The sequence below is a fragment of the Montipora capricornis genome, chromosome 2 (assembly GCF_036669925.1).
Source record: "Montipora capricornis isolate CH-2021 chromosome 2, ASM3666992v2, whole genome shotgun sequence".
Taxonomy (NCBI): Eukaryota; Metazoa; Cnidaria; class Anthozoa; order Scleractinia; family Acroporidae; genus Montipora; species Montipora capricornis.
Genome location: NC_090884.1, coordinates 52,692,275 through 52,715,913, shown reverse-complemented (window position 1 = coordinate 52,715,913; position 23,639 = coordinate 52,692,275). Strand labels below are relative to the sequence as shown.

At 42.3% G+C, this 23,639-nt stretch overlaps 3 protein-coding genes across 4 annotated transcripts in view; 2 read left to right on the top strand and 1 right to left on the bottom strand.

Annotated features, from left to right (window-relative positions):
- The window catches only part of LOC138026745 (G-protein-signaling modulator 2-like), a 30,963-nt gene extending 30,094 nt beyond the window's left edge, over window positions 1-869 (bottom strand). Inside the window, exon 1 of the mRNA XM_068874202.1 lies at window positions 160-869. Coding sequence (XP_068730303.1) covers window positions 160-522 — 363 coding nt within the window. The 5' untranslated portion in view covers window positions 523-869. The remainder of the gene's footprint in view (window positions 1-159) is intronic.
- A 6,496-nt stretch (window positions 870-7,365) lies between these two features.
- LOC138026801 (uncharacterized) lies at window positions 7,366-13,139 on the top strand. Of its 2 annotated transcripts, none has more exons than XM_068874256.1 (8): window positions 7,366-7,706; window positions 7,963-8,006; window positions 8,924-9,154; window positions 9,594-9,984; window positions 10,211-10,291; window positions 10,973-11,125; window positions 11,621-11,746; window positions 13,005-13,139. In XM_068874256.1, exons 1-8 carry the CDS (start codon window positions 7,604-7,606, stop codon window positions 13,067-13,069), a joined length of 1,194 nt encoding a protein of 397 aa, XP_068730357.1. In that variant the 5' UTR covers window positions 7,366-7,603; the 3' UTR covers window positions 13,070-13,139. The 2 variants fall into 2 exon arrangements, with proteins under 2 accessions (XP_068730357.1, XP_068730366.1); XM_068874265.1 differs by having other exon boundaries at window positions 13,008-13,138.
- A 32-nt stretch (window positions 13,140-13,171) lies between these two features.
- LOC138026791 (centrosome-associated protein 350-like) overlaps window positions 13,172-23,639 on the top strand; it is a 62,847-nt gene continuing 52,379 nt past the window's right edge. The window contains exons 1-5 of the mRNA XM_068874245.1: window positions 13,172-13,352; window positions 14,558-14,719; window positions 15,753-15,839; window positions 21,535-21,587; window positions 22,116-22,214. Of these exons, the coding sequence (XP_068730346.1) occupies window positions 13,172-13,352; window positions 14,558-14,719; window positions 15,753-15,839; window positions 21,535-21,587; window positions 22,116-22,214 (582 nt within the window). The remainder of the gene's footprint in view (window positions 13,353-14,557; window positions 14,720-15,752; window positions 15,840-21,534; window positions 21,588-22,115; window positions 22,215-23,639) is intronic.

Below are 23,639 nucleotides of genomic sequence, written 5' to 3'. Positions count from 1 at the left end.
ACGTTGACCTTAGACTGTATTGTCACGTTTGAACAAATGAACGATATAGCTAGATCTTTGTCTGATATGTGAAAAAAGTAGAATTTACATCAAGATTACGGGTTATTAATTTCTCGGAAAGAATTTCAATAGTAACCAACTTTTAGGAAACTTCTTTACCTTATCTCCGAGCTCGCGAGAGATATCAAGATGCCGCGTGCAGCAAACTATTGCCTCGTCAAACTTTCCCAAAACCTTCAATGTATTCCCAAGATTTCCGCTGGCTTTGGCCTCGCCGACCTTGTCTCCAAGAGTTCTGGCCAACGTTAAATCATGCCTGTGGAATTCCAAAGCCTTCTCGTATTCTTGAAGATAAAAGTAAGCATTTCCTAATTGGCTGTAAACCGCACTCAATGTTTTCAAATCCTCGGTCCCGACTTGTACAGCCGCTTCAAAGAAGCTTACTCCGGCTCGGCAATCGCCAGCCTTGCAAAGTCTCTCCCCTTCGAGCGCAAGCTCCATGCAAGAAGCTTGTACCGCCATTGATCGATCCTTCTCAGAGCGAAACGAACACAGATTCCTAGTCTATGGTTGTGTTTGTCAAGGACGCCGTGGTGCGGTAAGATCGATTCTTGTCTCCGTGAATTAAAGTTATAAACGGAGCACACAGCTGTGGCTTTTTATATTGCCCATTCAATTGGTCAGAGACAATCCTACGCCGACACCGATTTTAAATGCCACTAAGCGCTGAGAAGACCCAAATCCAGTGACTTGTGACCACTTGTCACAGATTGAATCTCCAGTACAATAGTATGTCACTGCATCACTACTACAAACCGTCTCAAGGACCATCCATTGCTCATTTCGAAACTACACACTCGCTCCAGTTTCCTCTCATGGCATCCCCCTCGAGAACATACTCACGGGGTCTGGCTCTATTTTATGTTACCATTTTTGGGTCGTAATTTCATGATACGCTATCACGAATATATGCAAATGCGTTAAAAGAAAGAGTCGGCTACTTCTCATGTACACTAAACTGAACTGTCTACTTTAGAAACAGCTATCTACACTGTCTACAATGGGAACAGTTATCTACACTGTCTACAGTAGGAACAATTATCTACACTGTCTACAATTGGAACAGCTATCTCCACGGTCTACAATGGGAACAGTTATCTACACTGTCTACAATGGGAACAGCTATCTACAGTGTCTACAGTAGGAACAGCTATCTACAGTGTCTACAGTAGGAACAGCTATCTACAGTGTCTACAGTAGGAACAGCTATCTACACTGTCTACAGTAGGAACAGCTATCTACACTGTCTACAATAGGAACAGCTATCTACACGGTCTACAATGGGAACAACTATCTACAATGTCTACAATAGGAACAGCTATCTACACTGTCTACAGTAGGAACAGCTATCTACAGTGTCTACAGTAGGAACACCTATCTACACTGTCTACAGTAGGAACAGTTATCTACACTGTGTACAATAGGAACAGCTATCTACACTGTCTACAATGAGATCAGCTATCTACACTGTCTACAATGGGAACAGCTATCTACACTGTCTACAGTAGGAACAACTATCTACAGTGTCTACAGTAGGAACAACTATCTACAGTGTCTACAGTAGGAACGGCTATCTACACTGTCTACAATGGGAACAAATATCTACAGTGTCTACAATTTTTAAAGAATAACGTATGACTCTAATTTGCATATATTCGTGATAGCGTATCATGAAATTACGACCCATTTTTGGTGGGCTCCTGTATCATTTCCAGAGGCCTCCTCGCCGTCTTTGCTTCATATAAACACTCGCCGGTCGTTCTAAAAAGCGTGCCGCGACAAAACCTCTGGCACCCAGGATAGTATTCAAGTGTTTCTTACAAGTTTGGGGGTAGTAGATCTGGTGGGAATAGTGCATCGTCCCTTCCTCTGAGTTAATTAGCATTAAGGTATGGGATAAGCGATCCCTGTCTCGCTTCCCCAGAGACTCTCGGGTCCGAGACGCAAATTGGATCCCCATTCATACGCCCCCTATCCTTAAGTTCCCCAATCCTCAAACCTCACCCCAAACCAAATCATACTATAACCCGAAAGAAAGATCACCTCGCTGACAGATGAATGTTCCCCCGATAAAACTCGTTGAATGCTTGACAACACAACACCTACGTCAATCACCTCCTCTAGAGTGGCGTCGGGGTTCCGTTTGACCGTATCCACTGGATTTCTCTCCGCGGCCGATTGCTGCACTTCGGCAGGGCAAAAAGATCCCCCCAGATCAACCATCCCTCTCGAACATGTCGAATGTAACTAGAAACAAACGGAACCGACAGAAACGAGTAAGCACCGGCGGGGAGTTCGCGGTAAGTCGACTTCCCCCCGACCCAGGCCTATAGCTAGAGAAGATGATTGCCACTTCCCGACAAGTCGAAGCAACAACGAATGCCATCATTGACAATCGCTTGCGACGTTATCTTCCAGGGCCCAGGAATTGAAAGTAGAAGCCAACGTACATCCCGAAAACCCATACGATACCCTCAGTGGGCAAGGTTCTAACACACTGAACGCCTGTATTTGCAAACTGAAACCTTTATTGGAGCACAAAACGTTATCACGCCAGAGGGCAAGTTGTAATTCTACTACGAACAGTTCCTGAAATACTAGAACCGAGCTCACCGTCCCGCAACTAAGTCTTTTTGCCACAAAATCTTGCAATGTGGTGAAACTGACCACAATTGAGCAAAGCACTTAAACACTTTTCGCGAACGTTGAGATGGCTGACCACCTTAACACCCCCTCGGGGCGGAGAACAGATAAGAGGGGCTCTTTCCGTGCATAGCGTGCCGTCGGGGCATTCTTCAGCACCTTATCTTCAATTTTTGTCACTTCCGCATCCTCCTTCTTAAAGGCGACCAATTTTGTAAAGATAGATTGGAGAGCACCGCTGTTACTTAACGGGGGGCATTGCCTCAGAATAACTTACACAGCTAACCCGGGAGCTGCTTGTGTGGTTATTTGCCTAATTGAATGCAATTTAAGTGACTTCTCAACTTCTCGGGTGTCACTCGTACCTACAGTAAATAAAGGAAATGCTGGAAGTAATTTCTAGCTTACCTCACATCTCGCCGATAAAATCACACTTCTCCGGCATCAGTCACGCTCAAACCTCGGCGATGGCCCACCCTGGTCAAAGTTTTTCTCTGTCCTTGTGTCACCCTTGTGTGGGTCCATTTCCATTAGTAGGGCTAACGCTCACATGGTTCCTATGGGGTATAAACCTAGCACTTCACATGACACTCTAATCAGTTAAGTCTTGCCTCAGAGTAACCGAGTACCTCGAGGAACGAGCATCCCGTTTCGAGACCACCCAAATACACAGAACTGTAAGGCTCACAAAAAGCTCTGTTACGAGCCTAGAAAGACCCATCAGGCCGGCGCTTATCTCCGGTTTCAGTAGCATGAAGCGACTAGGAGTATTTCTTTATTCCCCCCTAGATGGGATGCTAGTCCATCCCAGGGTTATCCCCAGCATTTTCGCCTGTACCCATTTATACACCTGGGTCAGTGGAGAGAGGCACCGTGAGAGTAAAGTGTCTTGCCCAAGAACACAACACAATGCTCCCGGCCAGAAACAGACCCGGACCACTCGATTTGGATTTGGACTCGATTTGGAGTCGAGCACTCTAACCATGAGGCCACCGCGCCTCTCACATTGAAGATTTTGGGAAAGTTTGACAAGGCCATAGTTTCCTTTTAATAGCACCGAGTGTCGAAACAGCACGCAGGCCAGGCGGCAGGCTGTTCCATAAAGTAAGGGCCTGTTCACATGGAAGTGGGGCACTCCGGGTAGGTGAGCTACCCCGCCTTCACGTAGTGAAAAAAAAGGAGCCTTCACATGCAATGTGAAAAGCCCCGGAGCGCTGGCGTGAGGTTTCCAAATATTCAAACTAAAGATAAATGCCCGAATGAACATCACCCCAGTCAAGCAGGGTACCCCACCCTAAGAAATCACATGGAGAAAACTCACCCTACCTAAGCGGGTTACCCGGCCTGGCTGATCGGGTAACCGGCCTCGGTGAGGTACCCCACGTCTCATGTGAACACAATCATGAAAAAAAGAGGGATTGTATGGAGAGATGGGTTACCCCACCGAGGCGGGTACCTTCCCTACCCGGGGTCCCCCACCTCCATGTGAACAGGCCCTGAAAGACCTGCCACCAAGTGTTGGGAGCATTATCTTCCGTGAAACTGATAAAACAGACTATTATTCGAGCGTAATGCGTATGAGCTCTTGTGCCTGACCTTTATCGAGTCACTAAGATAAGCTGGCGCTGATCCATGAATTGATTCAAAAGTAAGAATTAAATCTTAAACCTGATTCGATAGGCAATAATGGGAAGCCAATGGAATTCGTAGAGAGCTGGAATTATGTGCGTGTGAGAACTTTGGCATGTCCATAATAAGTCTAGCAGTAGCATTTTGGACCCGCTGTAATTTGGAGATTTGCACATTTGGTAGCCCCCTACATGCATTAAGCTATCACAATAATCAAGCCGAGAAGTAATAAGGGCATGCACTATTAAACGTAGCCTGCTTGCAGGCGGTAGTTGTTGTGTCGCCACGAAACACTATCAGACGCCATATTGGAAGAGGGTGGGATAGGTCTGGGCCCCGTGACAAAACGACGGGGTGGGGAGTGGGAAGAGCCCCGCTCCCCTCGCTCGCTTTGTCGACCCTCAACCCGGCCCAGACCTAGCCGCGCGAATCCAAGATAGCGACCTCATTACGAATTCCGGTTTTTCAATCATCCAACCGCCCGCGTGCAGGCTATATTAAACGCAAACTCTCCACAGGTAGATATTACTTAATTAAGGGGTGCAGGGATGGCGCAGTGATTAAAGTACTCGCCTCCCCCCAATGTGGCCCGGGTTCGATTCTCAGACTCGGCATATGTGGGGTGAGTTTGTTGGTTCTCTACTCACTATCTACTCTGCAGTGAAATGTTTTTTTCTGGTACTCCGGTTTTCCCCTCTCCTCGAAAACCAACATTTGACTTGATTTGAGTTAATTGTTAATTTCAGTGGTAGAACGACTAGACACTTAAATAAAGTTCCTTTCCTTTCTGATATCATGCAAGTGAATAAACGCACTGCCACATGTGTTGAAAGAAATCTTTTGGGGGAAGAAAGACTCCTCAACACTCCTGCTATTTCACTGCTTTATTTGGTGTTTTCGGGTCGATCTTACACCTCTCGTTCAAATACGTCTTGCTCTCTCTATTTCTTAGGTACGTATACGGCTCTTTTTATATGTTCGTAGTCTGACCGAAGAATCAAGTGCCAATCACATGCCTTGGTGATGTGTGGAGACTAGGACATGTTTTCATCGAACCAGACACCTAAATTTCTAGCGCAACAGATGTCATTATCACCTACACGTAAACAACTGCTGCAATCTAACCCCGGGAATCTAACTTATTTGGCTGATATTGAATTCAAATTAGTAAAATCCCAGTTTTGTCACCATTAAGTAGGAGTCTATACTATTGATCATCCATCTTCGAATATCTGCAACACACCTTTCCATAGTGCCCATGCATTGCGGCATCTTGACTGACTTGGCCATCTGGTTTTAAACTTACACAAAGTTGCGCGTCGTCAGCAAAGCAATGAACACATGGTAGCTGTTTTTCTATAACGTTAAACAATTGAGATGAATAGATAATAAATAACAGAAGAAAGAAAAGCCTTGGGGAACCCCGCAATCGAGATTAAAGCAACCAGAAAATAATCCACTGATAGATATCCGCTGACTTCTATTAGACAAATGATATGATTTAAACCAGTTCAGAACTGTCCCCCGAAGCCCAACTGTGTTTTGCAACGGATTAACAAGGATCTCATGTTTGCCAGTGTGAAACGCGGCGCTAAGATCCAAACTGCTTAAACAAATAAATAACAAACAAACAATAACACAGGGAGCGTGACACATTTTGAGTCCATAGCAAGCATGATGTCATTCATAACTTTCAGCAAAGCCGTTCAGTCAGTGCTGTGGCCAGCGCGATATGATGAGTCACGGAAAAACTGGTTAGATGTGATTCTAGAGCATGCGTCCATCTGAATCTTTTGGAATACAGCCCTTCCTATATATACTTACCTAGAAACACACTGAAGATTACTGATGGGTCCATAATACCAAAAGTGGATTAACCAGTGCACACTTCCATCCATCAGCAAATTGACCAGACATTATAGATATACGTCATCGCACGGGATAATGAATATTACTTGAGCGTGAATAAATTGTACTTGGTGTCTGACTGGACAAAAGCGATGTTTCGTCCTTTGTCAAGACAGGAGCCCGCTGAACAAGGTCGAAGTGCCGGATCTTGGGATCTAACCAGCAAATAATTTATAGTCTTTTTCTTTTCTTTTTCCAATATTTTTTCAGGTACGGTCTAACGCCTTCAGGGAGTTAAACCTATAGCTAACCTATAAAAATGGTGAGGCCGATGAAGTCCTGAAGTCTAAAATTGCGTTCACAACTGCGAGGATTATAGCTTCCGGCTGAAATGTTTGGGTTACCGGGCATTTAGTCTATTCAAGACCCTCCCCGACTGCTGGGCATCTTTACACTTCGTAAAAACCTGTAACTCTTGCTCGAGTTAATCAAAATCGGTCTGACCAGACCATTTTGTGGTCGTCTTATTTGGCAACTTACACCATTTCACATTTAATTCCTGTTTTAAATTTAAGCTGTTTTTGCTCTCAATTCAATCAAACATTTCATATTAACGAATTGAACAAATCTGCATGTCTCCAATTCTCTTACGGACCTCACTCTCTCCAAATGACAAAAAATACCCTATTGGTTCCTCTATTGTTTAGAACGAACAAAACACAAAAGGTGGTGTCAAGCATGAGATACAAGCCCGTCAGTTTGAAGTTATATTTTACTTGACGTTTCCTATGATGTTGCGAAATGGGCTCTTTTAAATATTATCGTAATATTTAGCGACAATAGAACGAAAGATATAGTTCATTCTTTGAGAGTGGTTTCTCTGGTGTGCTATGTTGCGGAAAAATGCAGCAGTTATGGGGTATACCGACGATACAAAAGTCAGCAGTGAAAGAGTTTACTTCAAGAATTATGAGTAAAAAATATATACATAAAAGAAAATTAAAATTTAAAAAGAAGCAGTTTTTCAGTGCTGACATATTCATTCAAGTCAGATCCGCTTGTATCTCATGTTTGTTTTTGCCGGTTCCCCGGCTTGCCTGACCTCATTTCCCGGAGAGCTCAGACAGACCCATGAGACCCTACGCGCTCACAATTACCCACATTGCATTGCCCTGAAAACAAAAAAATGGCGGGCTGTTGTTGGAGTCATTTGCCTGAAATAGATGCATGATTTAAACTCGCTTGAAAGGACTTATATGCCAAGAACACTTGGGAATCCTTTTGTGACTGAAACAGTTAAGGGCTTCCTACTAATGGCAAAATTTCTTCGGAATTGCAAAAGCTGACTGTTATGGCGGAAGCTGGTTTGTTGTGGTTACTTTCTCTTTGGTGATCACGAGAGCAAAGTTTGTTGTGTCCTTCGATGGCTTCGTCGACCATGTTTCGTGGTCGCCGCATCGTGGATCCCATTCCAGTTCAGCGTGGTCCTCTGCCAAGGGAAGGAAAATACCGGTCTTCTTTTTCAGGTAATATTTCAAACCCGACAGTTGTTTCATTGATCATGACTAATATGATGTCTTATTTTCACTTTTGTTTTCCCTTGAAAGTAATCTGATCGCTTTTATTACGGTATTGTACTGATCATAAATTGATATGTTTACATTATTATTTTTGCTGGACAAAAATTCCTGGCTCAAGTCTCTTATATATTCTTCATAAATTTACGTATCTTGCATTTTACTCATCAAACAAGAATAACGCGTTGCTAATAATTTCTTTTAGACTTGGCTGCGGCGTGGGAAAATGTCGGGGAAGTTAAGTCTGCGGTGAGTGTAGTGTCGTTGGTTTCCACATTTAAGGAGCTCACAGGTGGCCAACTTTGTGCTTACTGGTGCGAGAATTAGGAAACGAGGACTTTATTTATTGTTCTAGGGAGCTCTTAACGAAAGACACCGTTGTTTAAAAATATCATCGATCCAAAAAAATTTACCTAGTGTGTCTTGAGTTTGTTTATTTTCAATAGTTTTAAGGTTCTGTTCAACTGGAAAACATTTTGTCTCACAATCTCAAATCAAGTGTAATTTAAAGGGATACTGCTGTCTCATCCTTGTTTCATCAAGCAACACATTTTAAGATTTCTTGTAGCTCAGTATTTTTCCACCAACTTGAACAGGGTTTGATCAAAAGCTGATGAAGGGCTTTTTTTTCAATCTCCTGAAAAATTTAAACGTTTCGTGCAACTTGTCTCGCAATGTTTTGGCGACACCGTGGCGGGACAAGTTGCATGAAACATTTCACAGTGTAACATACCCTGCATGGGCCAAAATCATTGCGAGACAAGTTGCACAAAAAGTAGAACCTAATTCTACATTCAGGACTCTGAACTTTCCAATGGTTGTTTTGGCTTTCAAATTTCCCGGGTGCAGCCATCTTGAATAATCGTAATGTGTCGTGGCTGCACTATTGTTCTGACACTGCGAGCGTTTGTGCTGGCACAATAGGGCAACGATTGACAGATTTCTATTTACTGTGGAAAAGATTTGACTCTGTTTTCGGTCAAGTTTTGGTCTACTTAACACTGTTGGTAATGTGTCGGTAACCTGTTGACTGACAGGTTACCGACAGCTGAAAATGGGACCTATTGTTCACTATTCCTACAAGTTTATTATGAGGTATGCTTCATTTATTGTATTTTCCTCACCTTGCAACGTCTCAGTTAACTTTTGTTGTGTTATGTTAACAGCTTCAAGCTGCTGAAGCCAGAATAAATGAAGCAAATGCTGGTCTCAATGCTGAAATTGAAGAAAATAATGACCTGGATGTTCCATTTCAAGAGGTGTTCTCTCAGAGGCAGAGATACGGCAGAGTTGCGAGATATGACCTTCGACCGAATCGCTTTGGTCTGGCTACAACATCAGCATCTGAGCTGGGAGAGCATGAAAATGACCCAAGACAAACATCTGATTTTTCAGTGGTGGGGAGAAAATAAAATGATTACATTTGTCATTGTTGACGAAACTTTCATGGCCTGAAGACTTACTGTAACTTTGCTTGTGTTTAAATTTTCCTTTTGAGTGTTACACTTTTATTTTCCCTCACTTTTCCTTCCTGGTTTTTCAAAACAACTTTGACTTTCCAATATAAAAATACAATGACATGAGAAAAGATAAATTATTCTTCTAGTATTGGGAATTTCATAGATCTCCACTCTGATGGACAAAACTGTACAAAATTTGCTTTGTTCCTCTCAGCAGAAACATCTGTCCCCTGCATTGCACTTTAGGAGAACCATTAATATAACCATTAATAATGCCTTAGATACATGTACATCTTAGGCAGTCTCATCCTTTCATATCAAGCTGGGTCCATTTGATAGTAACTTTTAACAGTTAATTGTTTACTTGTCTTTTCAGAATAAATACAGATCAACTGATTTGCCAAGCAGACCTCCTGTGCTTGTGCATCCCAATCTTCAGTCTCCACCATCGAAGGATGTCATCTCTGGGATAACTAATGGTGGAATCTCGAGAAGCCCTCCATTATCTAAATTTCCCCTTCATCCTTCTGAATCTGGAAGGCAAGAGCCAAGTGTCACAACAGTATATTCTTCAATCTACAGTACAAATAATCAACTGGATCGTAGATCACCTGTCAGGAATCTTGGAAGTGTTCTGTCTTCTATTCCCTCTTCCACTAGCTTTGTCATTGACTCGCTGGAAGTAGGAGGTGTGCCTAGATTGTCTAGGAATGAGCCTCTTGTGACAACAGCCTTAGGACACAGACCTGCTGTAGCTAATAATTCAGGTAACCAAGTTGTGTGGCACATCTTTGGAGGGTTGCCAATAAGTATGGTACTTGCTATTGGAAATGAATCACTATCTCCTTGTATTACTTTGTTGTCTTGGTTGGCTACTCAAATACAAATTGTTATTACGGTAGCTGGTGTTAGCTTTTTGTTGTTTATCACTCCTTCCTCTTCATTCACAAATCAGATATAACTATTCAGCATAATTATTATGCTTGGTTATAGATGCACTTGCAAGATTGAAAGAGAGAATAAAACAGCAAAAAGAGCAAGCATCAAGGACAAGTTCAGCTACTTCCTTGCCAAGTGAGAGATATTTCACATCATTCTTGCAGTAGATCTATGATGCCAGTTGTGGTCAGCGGTATTGTCAATCAGTGTATGTGCCATGTTTTCCTGCGCTTGTGTGCTGTAGGCCGTAGTGTTGTGGTTGTGTAGCAGAAAAGGCGTGTTTGTGGATTGTTTTTTATAGTGATTGTTTCCCCTTCACTGTTTTTGTGTCGTGGCGGCGAGCCAGTTACACGAGTGTCAGGACAAGACCACTGTGATTGGTTTTGTTAGCAGCAATTGGGTCACCGATTGGATGTCAAGCTGGACATCAATTGGGTCACTTTTCTAATTTCTATCCAATCTGGGAAGCAGGGTAGAAATCAGAATTTTGGACCGATCAATATGATGTTCCGTTTGAAAACTTTATTGGCTTTCAGAGTCATAAGTGATTGAAATGAAAAGCCAACCTGTTCCACTGTGTTCGTTACACTGAAGACAATAATTCCTCTAATTTTGAATAAATTAATATTTATTTTAGCTGGAACTTGCCTCTAAATTTTCGAGCCATGTATAAGTCGAGGGTGATTTTTGGAGCTTATTTTGAGCTCATGTAAGGTCATCTTATACACCCCTGGGTAAATACATGTTTGGTATATTACTGTCAGTATTTAATACCTATTTCCAAGAATTTAATTTCTAACTTGCTTTTTATCACAGGGAATATCTCTTCAAGTAGCTCACTTCCCATAGAAGGTTTATCTTTAGATGCTACAGCTGGGGATACTCATACCATTGAGGAAGACATTCCTATGAGAACTGCAATATCAAAAAGAAAAGTGGGCTCTGCTCCAGCTGCACCTGCTTATAAAGGTAATAATAAAAATTTCTTAAACAATAATCATTATTTGAACTTAAAATGTGGCTAAATGAAATTTGGGCAAATTAGTAATAATTGAGGTATTGCTTGCCAGGAGTGTTGGGTGGCTCACATGCTCAACGTTGCAGATTGTTGCGGATCTTTAATCTAGTGTGCTCACTTGTTCCGCTCGTGATTTTTTGGGACCTCCCACTACTCCCACTGGCAGGGATGGATTGGTAAGTATTCCACTGACTACTGCGTCAGTATGACAGGTGCCAGGTGGTGGACTCTGGTAGGCTACCATCTCCCCCCTTGTTCTTTGTGCACAAGCGTGTCCAGGCACTCTAACCCCAAGCTCATCTTGTTGATAAGTTTGATGTAATTTTATTTTACTAGAGTCGTTTAGTATAACTGTATGTTTTTTCTTTTTATGGATCACGTTCTAGTTTTTGCTTTGGTTGATGTACAAACTCTGCTTTTCTGAATCAACACTTGATTCTTGTTAGGTTTTAGTGAAGTGGAATCAAAGACAACTGCTTTGTCTGAAGTCAATAAAAGAGTGAAGTCGAGGGGCCCTCCTGCTGTGGACATAACAGCAAATCAAAGACCACAAAAACCACCACAGAAGAAAGGTGTGTTTGGTCTTCACTGAACATACATGTAGTGTCATGAATTCATGCATGTGGACTCTAAGGTGGAACTTTCCTGTTGTATGTTTACCACAGCAAATCACACTTGTGTCCGCGATCACAAGTACATGTTATGAGATGCATACTTACATTGTACATGTACAGGTATTTTAACAAACGCAATTGGGTGCCCGGTTATGTTTTTATCGTTAACAATAAAAGTAACGAAGTAACAATGTATTAAAGACACACATTTGATAAAGGTAATATTAGTTTAAATTGTGATCTTTAGTACAGTGTACAGTGTAGCTAAGGTTTTCAAAGCTGTCTATCTTTGCTTATGGAGCAGTCATGGAGACAGTTGGTAGCATTTTATACTTCCTGTTTTTCTAGCGAGTTTCAATCAAGCGTCGTAAAACCAAAACCAAAGTAATTACATGTACTTTGGCCAATCAAAAAGGATGGAGACAATCCAGTAAACCAAGCAAAACTTGGAAGTAATTACACGTAACCGACACAAAGCGTGGGAAAAAGTGCATGCGCAAGCCACGATTGGTTTTGGTTTCACTTGTGATTGGTTGACAAAGTGGCGCAAGAACTTTGAACCAATCACTGAGTGAAGTAATGCAAAACCAAAGAAATTCGCTAATCACTCTCGACACTCAACTGAAAACCGCTCCAATAATTATGGCCAATATGCCATTTTTGAAACATCAAATATTCTGCTTGATAGTGATGCAGTGAGGACAAAAACAATAGACACCTGTTGGAATGATTGTGAAAAATATTGCATATCATCCATTTTCCTTTGTCTTTGTCCTCTGAACCTCTCTTTCAAGCTCAATTTTAATGCATGTATATCGAAAAAGGCCTATTACATTTGCAGTGGTCGGTTGCAGATTGTTTAAAACAGAAATTAAGCTGATCAAAAGTACATTAGCCCATCACAGTGGTGAATATCACCCACATGCCCTTTCTGGACACCACTGTGATTGACAGCAGTGAAATTGTAGCTGTTGATTTTAATTTAAACTTAAGAATCTGCAAGTTAATGAAAGGTGCAATAACAGAATTGCATGTGAGCTTGATAATGTATTTGAGCACAACTGAAAGAATAATAACTTTGATGTTGACCAACTGTCTACAGTGTAGGTGGGCAATGAAGCCTGAATTTGAAGAGTGACTTAAACTTAGCTTTTAGTGGTTACTTTTGTTTTTCACTAAATTAATAAGTTTTGTTATTATTATTTTTTTTAAACAGCAGCTCCAAAATTGCAGCGAATAATAGCTCCTCGAAGACCAACAGATGTCATCACTACTTTCTAATGGCGCACTGGTCAGCAGACGGTAAAAAGGATTTTGGGTCCTGCAAAGAAACAGGGAACATCCTCCGAGAGTAGTCGACCCCAGTCCAGAAGCAGTCAGGATATGGATATCTCGGAATCCAATAGCCTGAACTTCCATTGGAAAGATGAAGATGAGGAACAGAAGGGTGCCATTCATGATGACAAGAAGAGAAACGGAAAGGATACCAGCGTAAAGGATGCAGGTGTAAGAAAGCTTTCTCCAGAACACCAGGAACAAATTAATGGAATGAAGAAGAATTTGGGTTAGTAATTTGTAAATTTGTCATCACTCATGCAGGAGTTACAACAGAAGCAAGTTGGCTAGTGTGTGTTGATTTTCATTTCATTCATAGCTTCAAAGAAAGATTATACCTCTGGCTATGTCACCCAGAGAGACTACTCTGAAAAGCTGCTTTAAAAAGTATTGAAATTTCAGAAAAATAGGCTTGCTAGTGTTTGAAGGAAGCAGATACTTCGGATGAAAGAAGAAAACATGGCAGTCACGTGGTACATAATTATATGGGGCCTGGGCATTTGCTTGCTGAGTTCTACATGTAGAACCCAGAGTAGAGTTCTTGCCTGTCCATCTTGTATCTTGGTTTTCTTAAGTTGGCTTGCCTCCCCCTCACTTATCCTCTTTTTCATTCACTGCTTGTCAGTGTGATGGGTGCCTGGCATGGGTGGTCATGGCTGGGTGCAAGGTTTGTGAGCCATGGGGAATTGTACATGTGTTGGCTGGTTAGCCTCCAGTGGAAGCCCTGGGACCCCCAAGCATCCAACCTCCATGTTTGGATGCAGTCGTCAAATGGGCAGTTGGGATAGTAGTACGTTTTTGTGATTGTCTCAGATTGTAGCTAGAAATACACTGTCAGGTATTAAATTTTCATTCGATAGACAGTGATAGCAATTGGCTTAGCCTACACCTTTGCGTCTTCTCAGATAAAGTTGCGTACAATGTGGACACTGAACAACCAATGTCTGTAAACTATGTGGGCTGTCAAAAAACCCATACACTATCCCCAAAGAGTAGGACAGAGAGTTCCAGATGTATTTGACAGATCTCTGCAGGGAAAAGTTAAATGGGAGTCTTAGGCTGAATGTGTGACCCCCATTTAGGCCTGTTCATGTGGAAGAATGAAAGAGTGAGTTTATTTGTGAATGAGATAGGCAACCTGATTTCTTCCAACAGGCACTAAACTAGTGACCTTGCAATAATTTGTGTAAAATAGTATTTAAGTACGATCATCCAGGTGAGTGTATTCCTGAAAGATCTGTAACAGTTTGAGATGACATTGTGGGACTTTTCAACAACCTGAGCAGAAGTCATTTTCAGAGTACAATGCAGTTGACACATCTCTGCAGATCAACAATTTTATTACTTACAGGGCAATAATTTATTACTTGTTCAGTTGCTCTGCACCAGATTACTGGTACTCATCTGGATACCACTCCATTTGATTGTTAACAGACAATGATACTGAACCTTCGGGGCAACACTCTTCTGATAAAGTTGTGGAATCCAAGACCAGTGCTGAAAGAGATTTCAGTGATTTAAAGGCAAGCCAAATGCTGTCCACAGCAGCAAAAAATGTCTTATCTGACCTGAAACTGCATTCTGACGATGAATCTGGTAAGTTTTGAGAACTAAAATGAAGTAGCCCTTTCACAGTTTTCATTTTGGTATGTTCATTTTATTACCAGGAAAATACATGTAACACTCTTTGAAACCTCGCATCAGTGTTCATTCTAGGGCATGTTTTTGTGCAATGTTGTAGCCTGCTGGCACGCAGAAACATGTAATTTTGTCCTGTGCATCATGAATGTTGCTATTGTGGATGCCATGTTTTTGTCACAGCATAGGGAGCCTGGGAAAGAGGGGTTTCAATAACTTTTGAAGTAGAATCCTGGGCTTATCAATGTAAACGGTGGTCACTCTTGTCTTTTACAAGGGTTTGAGTGAAAATCAAGGCAGAGTACCTGGCGGTGAGAGGCAAATTTCCGACAAACAGAAGGTGGTACATGTATACTGCTGGTGACTAGCTTATAATGAAACCCTTACTTTTTAAACATGGTGTTGTCAACAAAGAACCAAGAAGTGAAAAACTCAACGTATGGAAGGATAAACATTGATGCTTATGCTCGGACATTATTTCACAGCTGTTCTTGAAAATGTCCCCTCTCATTTGGCAAATGCTCCCATTTGTTTTAGGCAGTGATACATAATGTCTCACTCCAAAAAAGTTCTAGAATGAAAACTTACATTATACTAGATGTCATTATCAAGATTGCATGGTACAGTTGCTCATGTATTGATTTTGTCAAAATTACTGCAGCTTTTTAGGTGTCGCCTCTTGTTGACAAAAAAAATACATCCCTGGTTTTACATTTCATTGTGTTTGTGATTTTATTACCACTAGTTGAGTTAAGTTGCTTGGGTTTGTTGGATGGATGGCATACAGTACTTTACTAAGAAAGCTATGGGGATTTCCACAATATTAAGTTATGTGTTACTGGCTGCTTTTATTCTACTGGCAATGTTGCAATAATTATGTGTAGCTTGCCCTTGCAATGTAAATATGGTAGACATTTGTTGGTTTTGCAATAGATCCATCACTTTTCTACATTCTCCAGTTTTACTGACAAAGAAATTAAAAAACCTGTAGCAGATCCCAAACCTCAGCATACCATAGGATTTCGCAGACCACCTGTAGCATCAAAGAGAAAGAGACCACTAAACTCGCAGTCTCAAGGTTTGTTGCATTTTATCATAAATCTCTGTCAAAGGTAATTGTGTAGCCTTCTGACTACATTAACTCTAGAACACATGTTGAATTAGACTGTTTACTTCCAGCATTGTCGTTCAACAACTCTCCAATCTTTCGACATAAACTATAAAACCATTTACAAAGGAAAACTAAAGCTAATTTACAATGTTCTAAGACCATTTGCACCAAAAAAAAAAAAAAGAAGACAAACAAAGAAATGATAATTTTTTTGCAATCTAGGACATAATTAGTAGGGACACTTGAGCCGAACTTCGATTTTAACCTTCAAATAATGCCTGTTCCCTCTCCCCCCTTAATGTTGCCTTAGAATTATTTTTTCGTTGCCTGAACAACCAAGTATTTATACCATTCAGACTTTTGTCAACATTGAGGGAGGAAAGAGCGAACACTGTCCCAACAAATATGTCTTAGATTGTCGGTTCTAGAAGGTTAGGGAACCTAATTAAACTACAGTATAACTCAAACTGAAACAGTACTCAAAAACTAGTACCTTGCCTAAAGGAAAGAGAAAAAACATTTTACATGCAACTACAAGGACAATTTATAGAAATCTAATGAAAAGATGTGTGATGAAAATCGTACAAAATTGGACACTAGAAAACAGGACTCACTCGTCCATTAATAATATTATTGCAAAGATGACACTAAGATGGCACTGATGCCGCACAACCAAGACTACAACAGAACTATTGCAAGCACTTAACAAAGGAAACACTAATGAGGCAAAACTATACAATACTAATACTAAAAGCCTTTGTACAGAAATGATTTTTATTTTAGTGTTCATGTACAGTGCTTGTTTGTGCCTACAGTAATTAGAACTATAAATAAACAACATCGTCGCTCTTTGGAGGTTGGGTGCCCGAAACATCCTGGAGCTTCCACTATTGGCAGCCAGCTCCAAGATGGAGACTGCACCGATGGCTGGCAAAACCTGACAACCCAGCCATGAGCCCCCACGCCCCCGAGAAGAATGGGCACCCGTCACACTGATACACAGTGGAAAGCAGAAAAAAAAAAAAAAAAAAAAAAAAAAACAAAACAAAAAAACAAAAAAAAACCGCTAAACGCTCCACACAATGCTCCTACTTCCCGCCACACTGATAAATAAGCGATACAGCCCAAAGCACGAGGTATTCCACGCATGCGCCAGTATACTACAACCACTGACCAATAGGCTGCAGTCGCTGCTAGTTGTTTACTTTGTTTAACCTCATTAAACAACATCGTCGCTCTTTGGAGGTTGGGTGCCCGAAACATCCTGGAGCTTCCACTATTGGCAGCCAGCTCCAAGATGGAGACTGCACCGATGGCTGGCAAAACCTGACAACCCAGCCATGAGCCCCCACGCCCAGCCGGAGGACCTCCGAGCCTAGATGGCTCGGAGAGAGGGGCTCATGGCCCCTAAGCAAGAGCCCCAAATCGCCCACATCCGACGGCACCCAACAACCAAAGAACTGCTCATGACCACGCTAACAGCCTAGACCACTGCAATGTGCTAACCGTACTGCCAGGACAACCCAGAAACTACAACCAGACCCGAGGGATCCATGCACATGTGGACAACAGCAGACCGCGGAAAGCACAGGTTAACCAATGCTAGCTGAAAGGCATGCACAGGTGCAGCTACATGAACGAACACAGTGAAATGCAAAGGAATGCAGACTCCTGACCGACGCCTCATAAAACACTGCTGGCATGAAGGAACACTTATATAGGCGTATGGCATGTGTGCATCACAATTCGTACAACGCTACAACGCACACGAGGGATCCTCATGCAGGTAGATCCCAAAAGACTGCCGACTGCACAGGTAACCAACATAAGCTCAAGGCATGCACTGGCGCAGGTGCACGACAGAACACAGCAAAAAGCATGGGAAGGCAGACCTACACTGATGCACAGGTGCCATTGCCTCGCAAGACACTGCTAGCAAGGAAGGAAAGTAGACATGCATCTGAACTGGTGCGTGTACATAACAAGTCTGCAGACCCTACGGGAGACAAACAAGCTACACGAAAAAGGGATCCACACCCATGTGGACATCGAAAGACCACCAACTGCCCAGGCCTATGAATGCGGGCTGTAAGCATGCACTGGCTCAGCGGTATGAACGAACACGGCAGAATGCAAGGGAACCCAGACCCCTGATGAATGCACCAGCGCACGTGTGCACAAAACACTGCGGACATAAGGAATGCTGACATCAGTGGATACACTGGCACGTGTGCATAAAAATTGCACAGACTCTACGGGAAACACAAATGTACAACAAACACGGGGGATCCACGTGCAGGTGGACAACAGAAGACCCCAGACTGCACAGGTCTACCAAAGTGAGCTAAAAGCATGCACAGGCACCGGTGCACAAACAAACATAGAAGAAAATACAAAGACCCCGGATTTTTTTGAGGCACTGGCTCAAGGGCCTAGCGAAACCCTGCTGGCCGGAAGGAAAGGAGACATAAAATGTATGGTCTGGCGTGTGTGCAGAAAGTTCTGCAGACCCTCCAGGGAACACAAACACCACAACATACATGAGGGATCCACGTACAGGTGGACAACAGAAGACCCCCCCCCAACCGCACAGGTCTACCAATGTGAGCAGACAGCATGCACGGGCGCAGGGCACAAACAAACACAGGAAAATGCACAGGAAAGCAGACCCCTGACTGATGCACTAGCACAAGCGCCTAGCAGAAACCCTGCTGGCATGGAGGAAAGTAGACACGGGCATGTCCACCCTCCAGGGAACAGACACTACAACAAACAGGAAGCACCCATGCACCTGGGGATAACAGAAGACCGCCGACAGCACTGGCACAGCTACAGGAATGAACATAGCAAAATGCAAGGGAAAGCAGACCCCTGACGGATGCACTGGCACCAGTGCTTCATGAAACACCACTAGCCTGAAGGAATGCTGACGAGGACGCATAGACGTGTGCATAACAAGTCCCTTAAGACCCTCAAGGGAACACAAGCGCTCTTGTTGTTAACCCCGTTTAACAACAGTTGACGCAAGTGGAGATCAGGTGCCCAGAACTAACGTGCCGTAGGCCAGCAACCCAACCCCTAACAACTGGGATGTAAATGCACTGACAAGACTGCAACCCTGCAAGACTACACCAAACCCCAACTGCCAAGCTACATATATATATGTATATATATATATATATATAATATAAAGACAGGGGGAGGGAGGGGGAATGCAATCCCAAACAACCAGCTAACCACAGAGTGACATACCACCGTGGCGCCGGCGAGATGTGTAGACCACTGACCGTTAAAAAAGACCGCCTAGCAACTGGAGCTCCTGACTGCTCACCCTGCAGATAGGGGTGTAATGGGGCAGAAGTGGACTGGGGAAACAACACACACTAGACAAGAATGCTAAGAATACAGCGCAACGCTAACAACGCTGAGAATACAACGCAATGCAACGCTAAGACGCCATGCAATGATAACAACGCTAAGAATACAACGCTATGCAATGCAACGCGAAACAACGCTGAGACTACAAAGCGACGCAACGCGAAGACCCAATGCAACCCTAAACAACGTAAGAATACCACGCCACACAATAACAACAACCACCTTTATTATACGAGGGTGAGCACCTAACAGCTAAGGCTGATAAACTTGTGGGGCTCCCACAATCACAAAAAAAAACAAGGCAATACAAAAAAAAAAGGGAGTATAACACCCCGCAATACACACAAAAAAAGGAATACAACACCACGCAATACAAAAAAAAAAGGAATACAACACCACGCAAAAACAACAACCAACTCCACCTCACGAGGGTGAGCACCTAACAGCTAAGAGTGATAAACTTGTGGGGCTCCCACAATTACAAAAAAAAACAAGGCAATACAAAAAAAAAGGAGTATAACGCCCCGCAATACAAAAAAAAAGGAATACAACACCACGCAATAACAACAACCAACGCCACCTCACGAGGGTGAGCACCTAACAGCTAAGACTGATAAACTTGTGGGGCTCCCACAATCACAAAAAAAAACAAGGCAATACAAAAAAAAAGGAATACAACACCACGCAATAACAACAACCAACACCACCTCACGAGGGTGAGCACCTAACAGCTAAGGCTGATAACCTAGTGGCCCTCCTACAATTAAATATAAATATATCTAAAACAGTCAAAAAGGTATAATGTAATAATAAACAAATAAGTATAGAAAAATTATATCTCTTGGAAGGGAATTCCAAAATCTAGTAGTAGATACTGAAAAAGAACGCCCTCCCTCTGTTTCCCTCGTAAAACATGGACAAACTAAATTAAATCCCCAAGTCTGCTTTCCCTACTATGTACATCGGTATTTCTTGTAATAAACTATTCATATAAGAAGGGCTATCCCCACGCTAAACCACGCTGAGAATACAACGCAATGCAACGCTAAACAACGCTGAAAATACCAACGCAATGCAACTCTAAGGTGGAACGCAACGCAAAACATCAATGCACAGAACTACAACGCTTGCTCCTCGTAAACTAAGTAATTATATTAAACTACATAAATTACATAAAACTGTACAAAACAAGTCCACGCAACATGCTAGCAAATGAACAGAGAAAAATACACGCTAACGCCACGCCGATACATAAATAAAGCAAACTCCAAGGCACGTCACTTAATATACCAACGGCCTAAGCCTCTAGATAATAGTAATAGTAGTATCAATAATATTACCAGACAAGTGTACGTTGTACGTGAGGCCCAGCTAAATAACAGATGCTTATAGTAGAGTACATGGCCCAAAGCAAAACTAGAAACAAACTACAACCAAGCATCAGAGAGCCTATGACGCGGCCATAACGCTAAAAGCCTGACAGAATACGAGCGAGACGCTAAAATTGACGCTACGCCACCTATCAACAGAGATAGTTAGCTCTGAAGTCCAAATGCATGAAATGCCCTGTCCCATATGAAACTGTGCAAAGGATACGCTGTCCAAGGTCGGTCGAAGACAAGCGTCCCGCCAGGTGATTCTTGTACGGGGACCGGAGATGGCCAAAGGTCATGCCATGATGTACGACCGCAGCGCCCAAGCAAATTCCGCGTGGTCGTGAGGGGCTTTATGCAATAAGAAGCGGGGCCCTGCATAAGATCTCGATGGTAGAAAACGCTTACTGAAGCTGCGTGAACTGACGTTGCCCAAAAATAAAGCTACAAGAATCCAACATGGCGGCTATCCCAACTCGATCGCAAGTTCGCCCGAAGTTGCGTTTCCCCCAAAACAAACCCGTAACTGGACCCAAAAAGAATCCTGACTGAAAGGAAAGCAGTTTTGAACACATCTACGGAATGAAGACTGTATATAGGAAACAAAAAGAAAACCGCTAAACGCTCTACACAATGCTCCTACTTCCCGCCACACTGATAAATAAGCGATACAGCCCAAAGCGCGAGGTATTCCACGCATGCGCCAGTATACTACAACCACTGACCAATACGCTGCAGTCGCTCCTAGTTGTTTACTTTGTTAAACTTCGTTTAACCTCATTTAAAAGAGAGTGACTGTTACGTAAAATATACAAGTTTGAAAGTTATTGGTCTGCAATGGCTTGTAGGGATTGTGAGGGTTTTCAAGTTGCGAACCGACTGATGTTTTTTTGATATTATACCTTTAACAGCACCAGCTTATCCAATGCAAAAAATGAGGCATTATGATTCAGAGGAAGTCAAGGTAGATGGTAATTTTGCTGTTGTGTTAGCGACTTTGTAAACGATTCCATGGACAAACGTAGTCTGTATGATCTAAGTGTTTCAAGGAGTAGTGGAGTGTAAAAAAAATGTCAGCTTAACCAAGACTCACACCAATCACTCAGTGAATGCACTGCAATCACTATAACCCATCCACTCCTTTGGCGAATAAAATCATCTTGTGTTAGATAGAGTATAACTGGTTGATAATTATTACAGTGTAAGAATTATTTTGTTTGATAACCTTGAAGATGGCAAATTTGTGATGAATGTTGAAACAACTATTTTATTAGCATTTGGTTTTTTGTCAGTTTACCAAATGTTAAGTTGAAATTTGATACACAGTGTATGCACATACATGTAGTTGTGTACTAAAAGCAAAGCATGACTGAGAACAAAGACAGAGTGGTCAGTTACAGGGGATACAGTGTATACTGTAGCTGGTCAATTCTGTATACATTCACTATCGGCAGTTTTTGAAGTTGCTTCCTTTTTGACTTTGGTTAAACAGAAATACATCAAGAAACAACAGACAGAGAGAAACAAAAAACTCAAAGAAGACAGACTGTTGAAAGAAAGAGCTGTGAAAGAAAAGCAGAAGAAGCTTGAGGTACGCTTTGTTATTAATTTATTTTTTCTCATTGTTATTACAATGTTTTATGTATTTTGCAAACTTGGAAGTGGCTTATATGCCTATTATTCACCTGGTATCAAAGGGATAACTTCTATAATATGCAGTGAAGGAAAGCTGCATGTATCATCATTATATTGTTTGCCGAGCAAGTGAGCAGATAATATTACAGTACCACTCAAAAGTAAGTTACCAGTCTCGTCGCGTTTCTCGCGAGACGAGAGTCTCGTCTCTAGAGATGAGACACTTGTCTCTAGAGACGAGACTCTCTTCTTGCGAGAACCACTGAAGCGGCGAGATTGGCATTTGCTGTGAAAGCGCTTATTTTTTTTTTCGTTCATGAATTAAACAAACGTGTATGAACACATCTCCTAACGTCGCGGCTACACAATTTTTTGCTCGCACCAGTGATGAGATTTTTTTCAAATTTTGTCGTGTTGCCAGTGCGCGATGAAAGACCCAAGTGAAGCCACCCTTGAACAGGTGACGCGACAGCTGAAAAAATCACAGGAAAAAAACACTCGTCATCCAACGTGAAGGAAGTTGCTCATGTTTTAAAATGTAAGCTGTTGCGCAGCTGAAATGTGCATCAGTTTTGTCACCGCGTTCTCTTCACTTGCCGCCTGATAAACTAATTTGAAAGACCAATTTTTCTGGCAGTTCGATGGATTTAAACTTTCTGTACTGCTGCAGGAAATTGATCGATTAACAGTGTTTACATGTGGCAGCGCAAGTTTATCGAAACATTTCTTCTTGAAATCAACTTTGTATGTAGATTTCACGGGCAAATTCAAGGCCTAAATGTTGACACACAAAGGCAATAATACACCAACACCAACCGCATGCTGCCGCGCAAGTTTATGGAAACATTTCTCCTCGACATCAACTCCAAATGGAAGTACAGTGTATGTAGATTTCACGGGCCGATTTGAGGGTTAAATGTGCACACGCAAAGATGATAACAAACCACCGCCAACCGCATGCTGCCGCGCAAGTTTATCGAAACATTTCTTCTCTTAATCAACTTCGAATCAAAGTACAGGAACAGTGTATGTAGATTTCATGGGCAGATGTCTACACGCAAAGACAATAATACACCACCGCCAACAGCATTTTGACCCAAAGCTTTAGTGTCAAGTGTTACGTTTGGTTGCACGAGTGTCTTCGTAAACCGGTTAATCTTTGGAAAGTTCTCGTTTATGCAGGCACTTTATCCAGACACTTTCGAACGGTCTCGTCTCTAGAGACGAGATTCTCGCCTCGGCAGAGGGTGGTAACTTACTTTTGAGCGGTACTGTACACTTTATTAAAAACTGAACTATGGATATCAGATTTCCAACATTTCCATTATTGGCTCGCCGGATACAGGCTATCAGTTCATATACCTGCTGTGCCTAATATGGT

Excerpts from the sequence above, each read along its gene's own strand:
- LOC138026801 (XM_068874256.1), top strand. The coding sequence starts at position 7,604 with ATGGCTTCGTCGACCATGTTTCGTGGTCGCCGCATCGTGGATCCCATT. Across the intron at positions 8,007-8,923 it reads TCGGGGAAGTTAAGTCTGCG|CTTCAAGCTGCTGAAGCCAG; the intron begins GTGAGTGTAGTG and ends TTATGTTAACAG. Across the intron at positions 11,747-13,004 it reads AAAACCACCACAGAAGAAAG|CAGCTCCAAAATTGCAGCGA; the intron begins GTGTGTTTGGTC and ends TTTTTTAAACAG.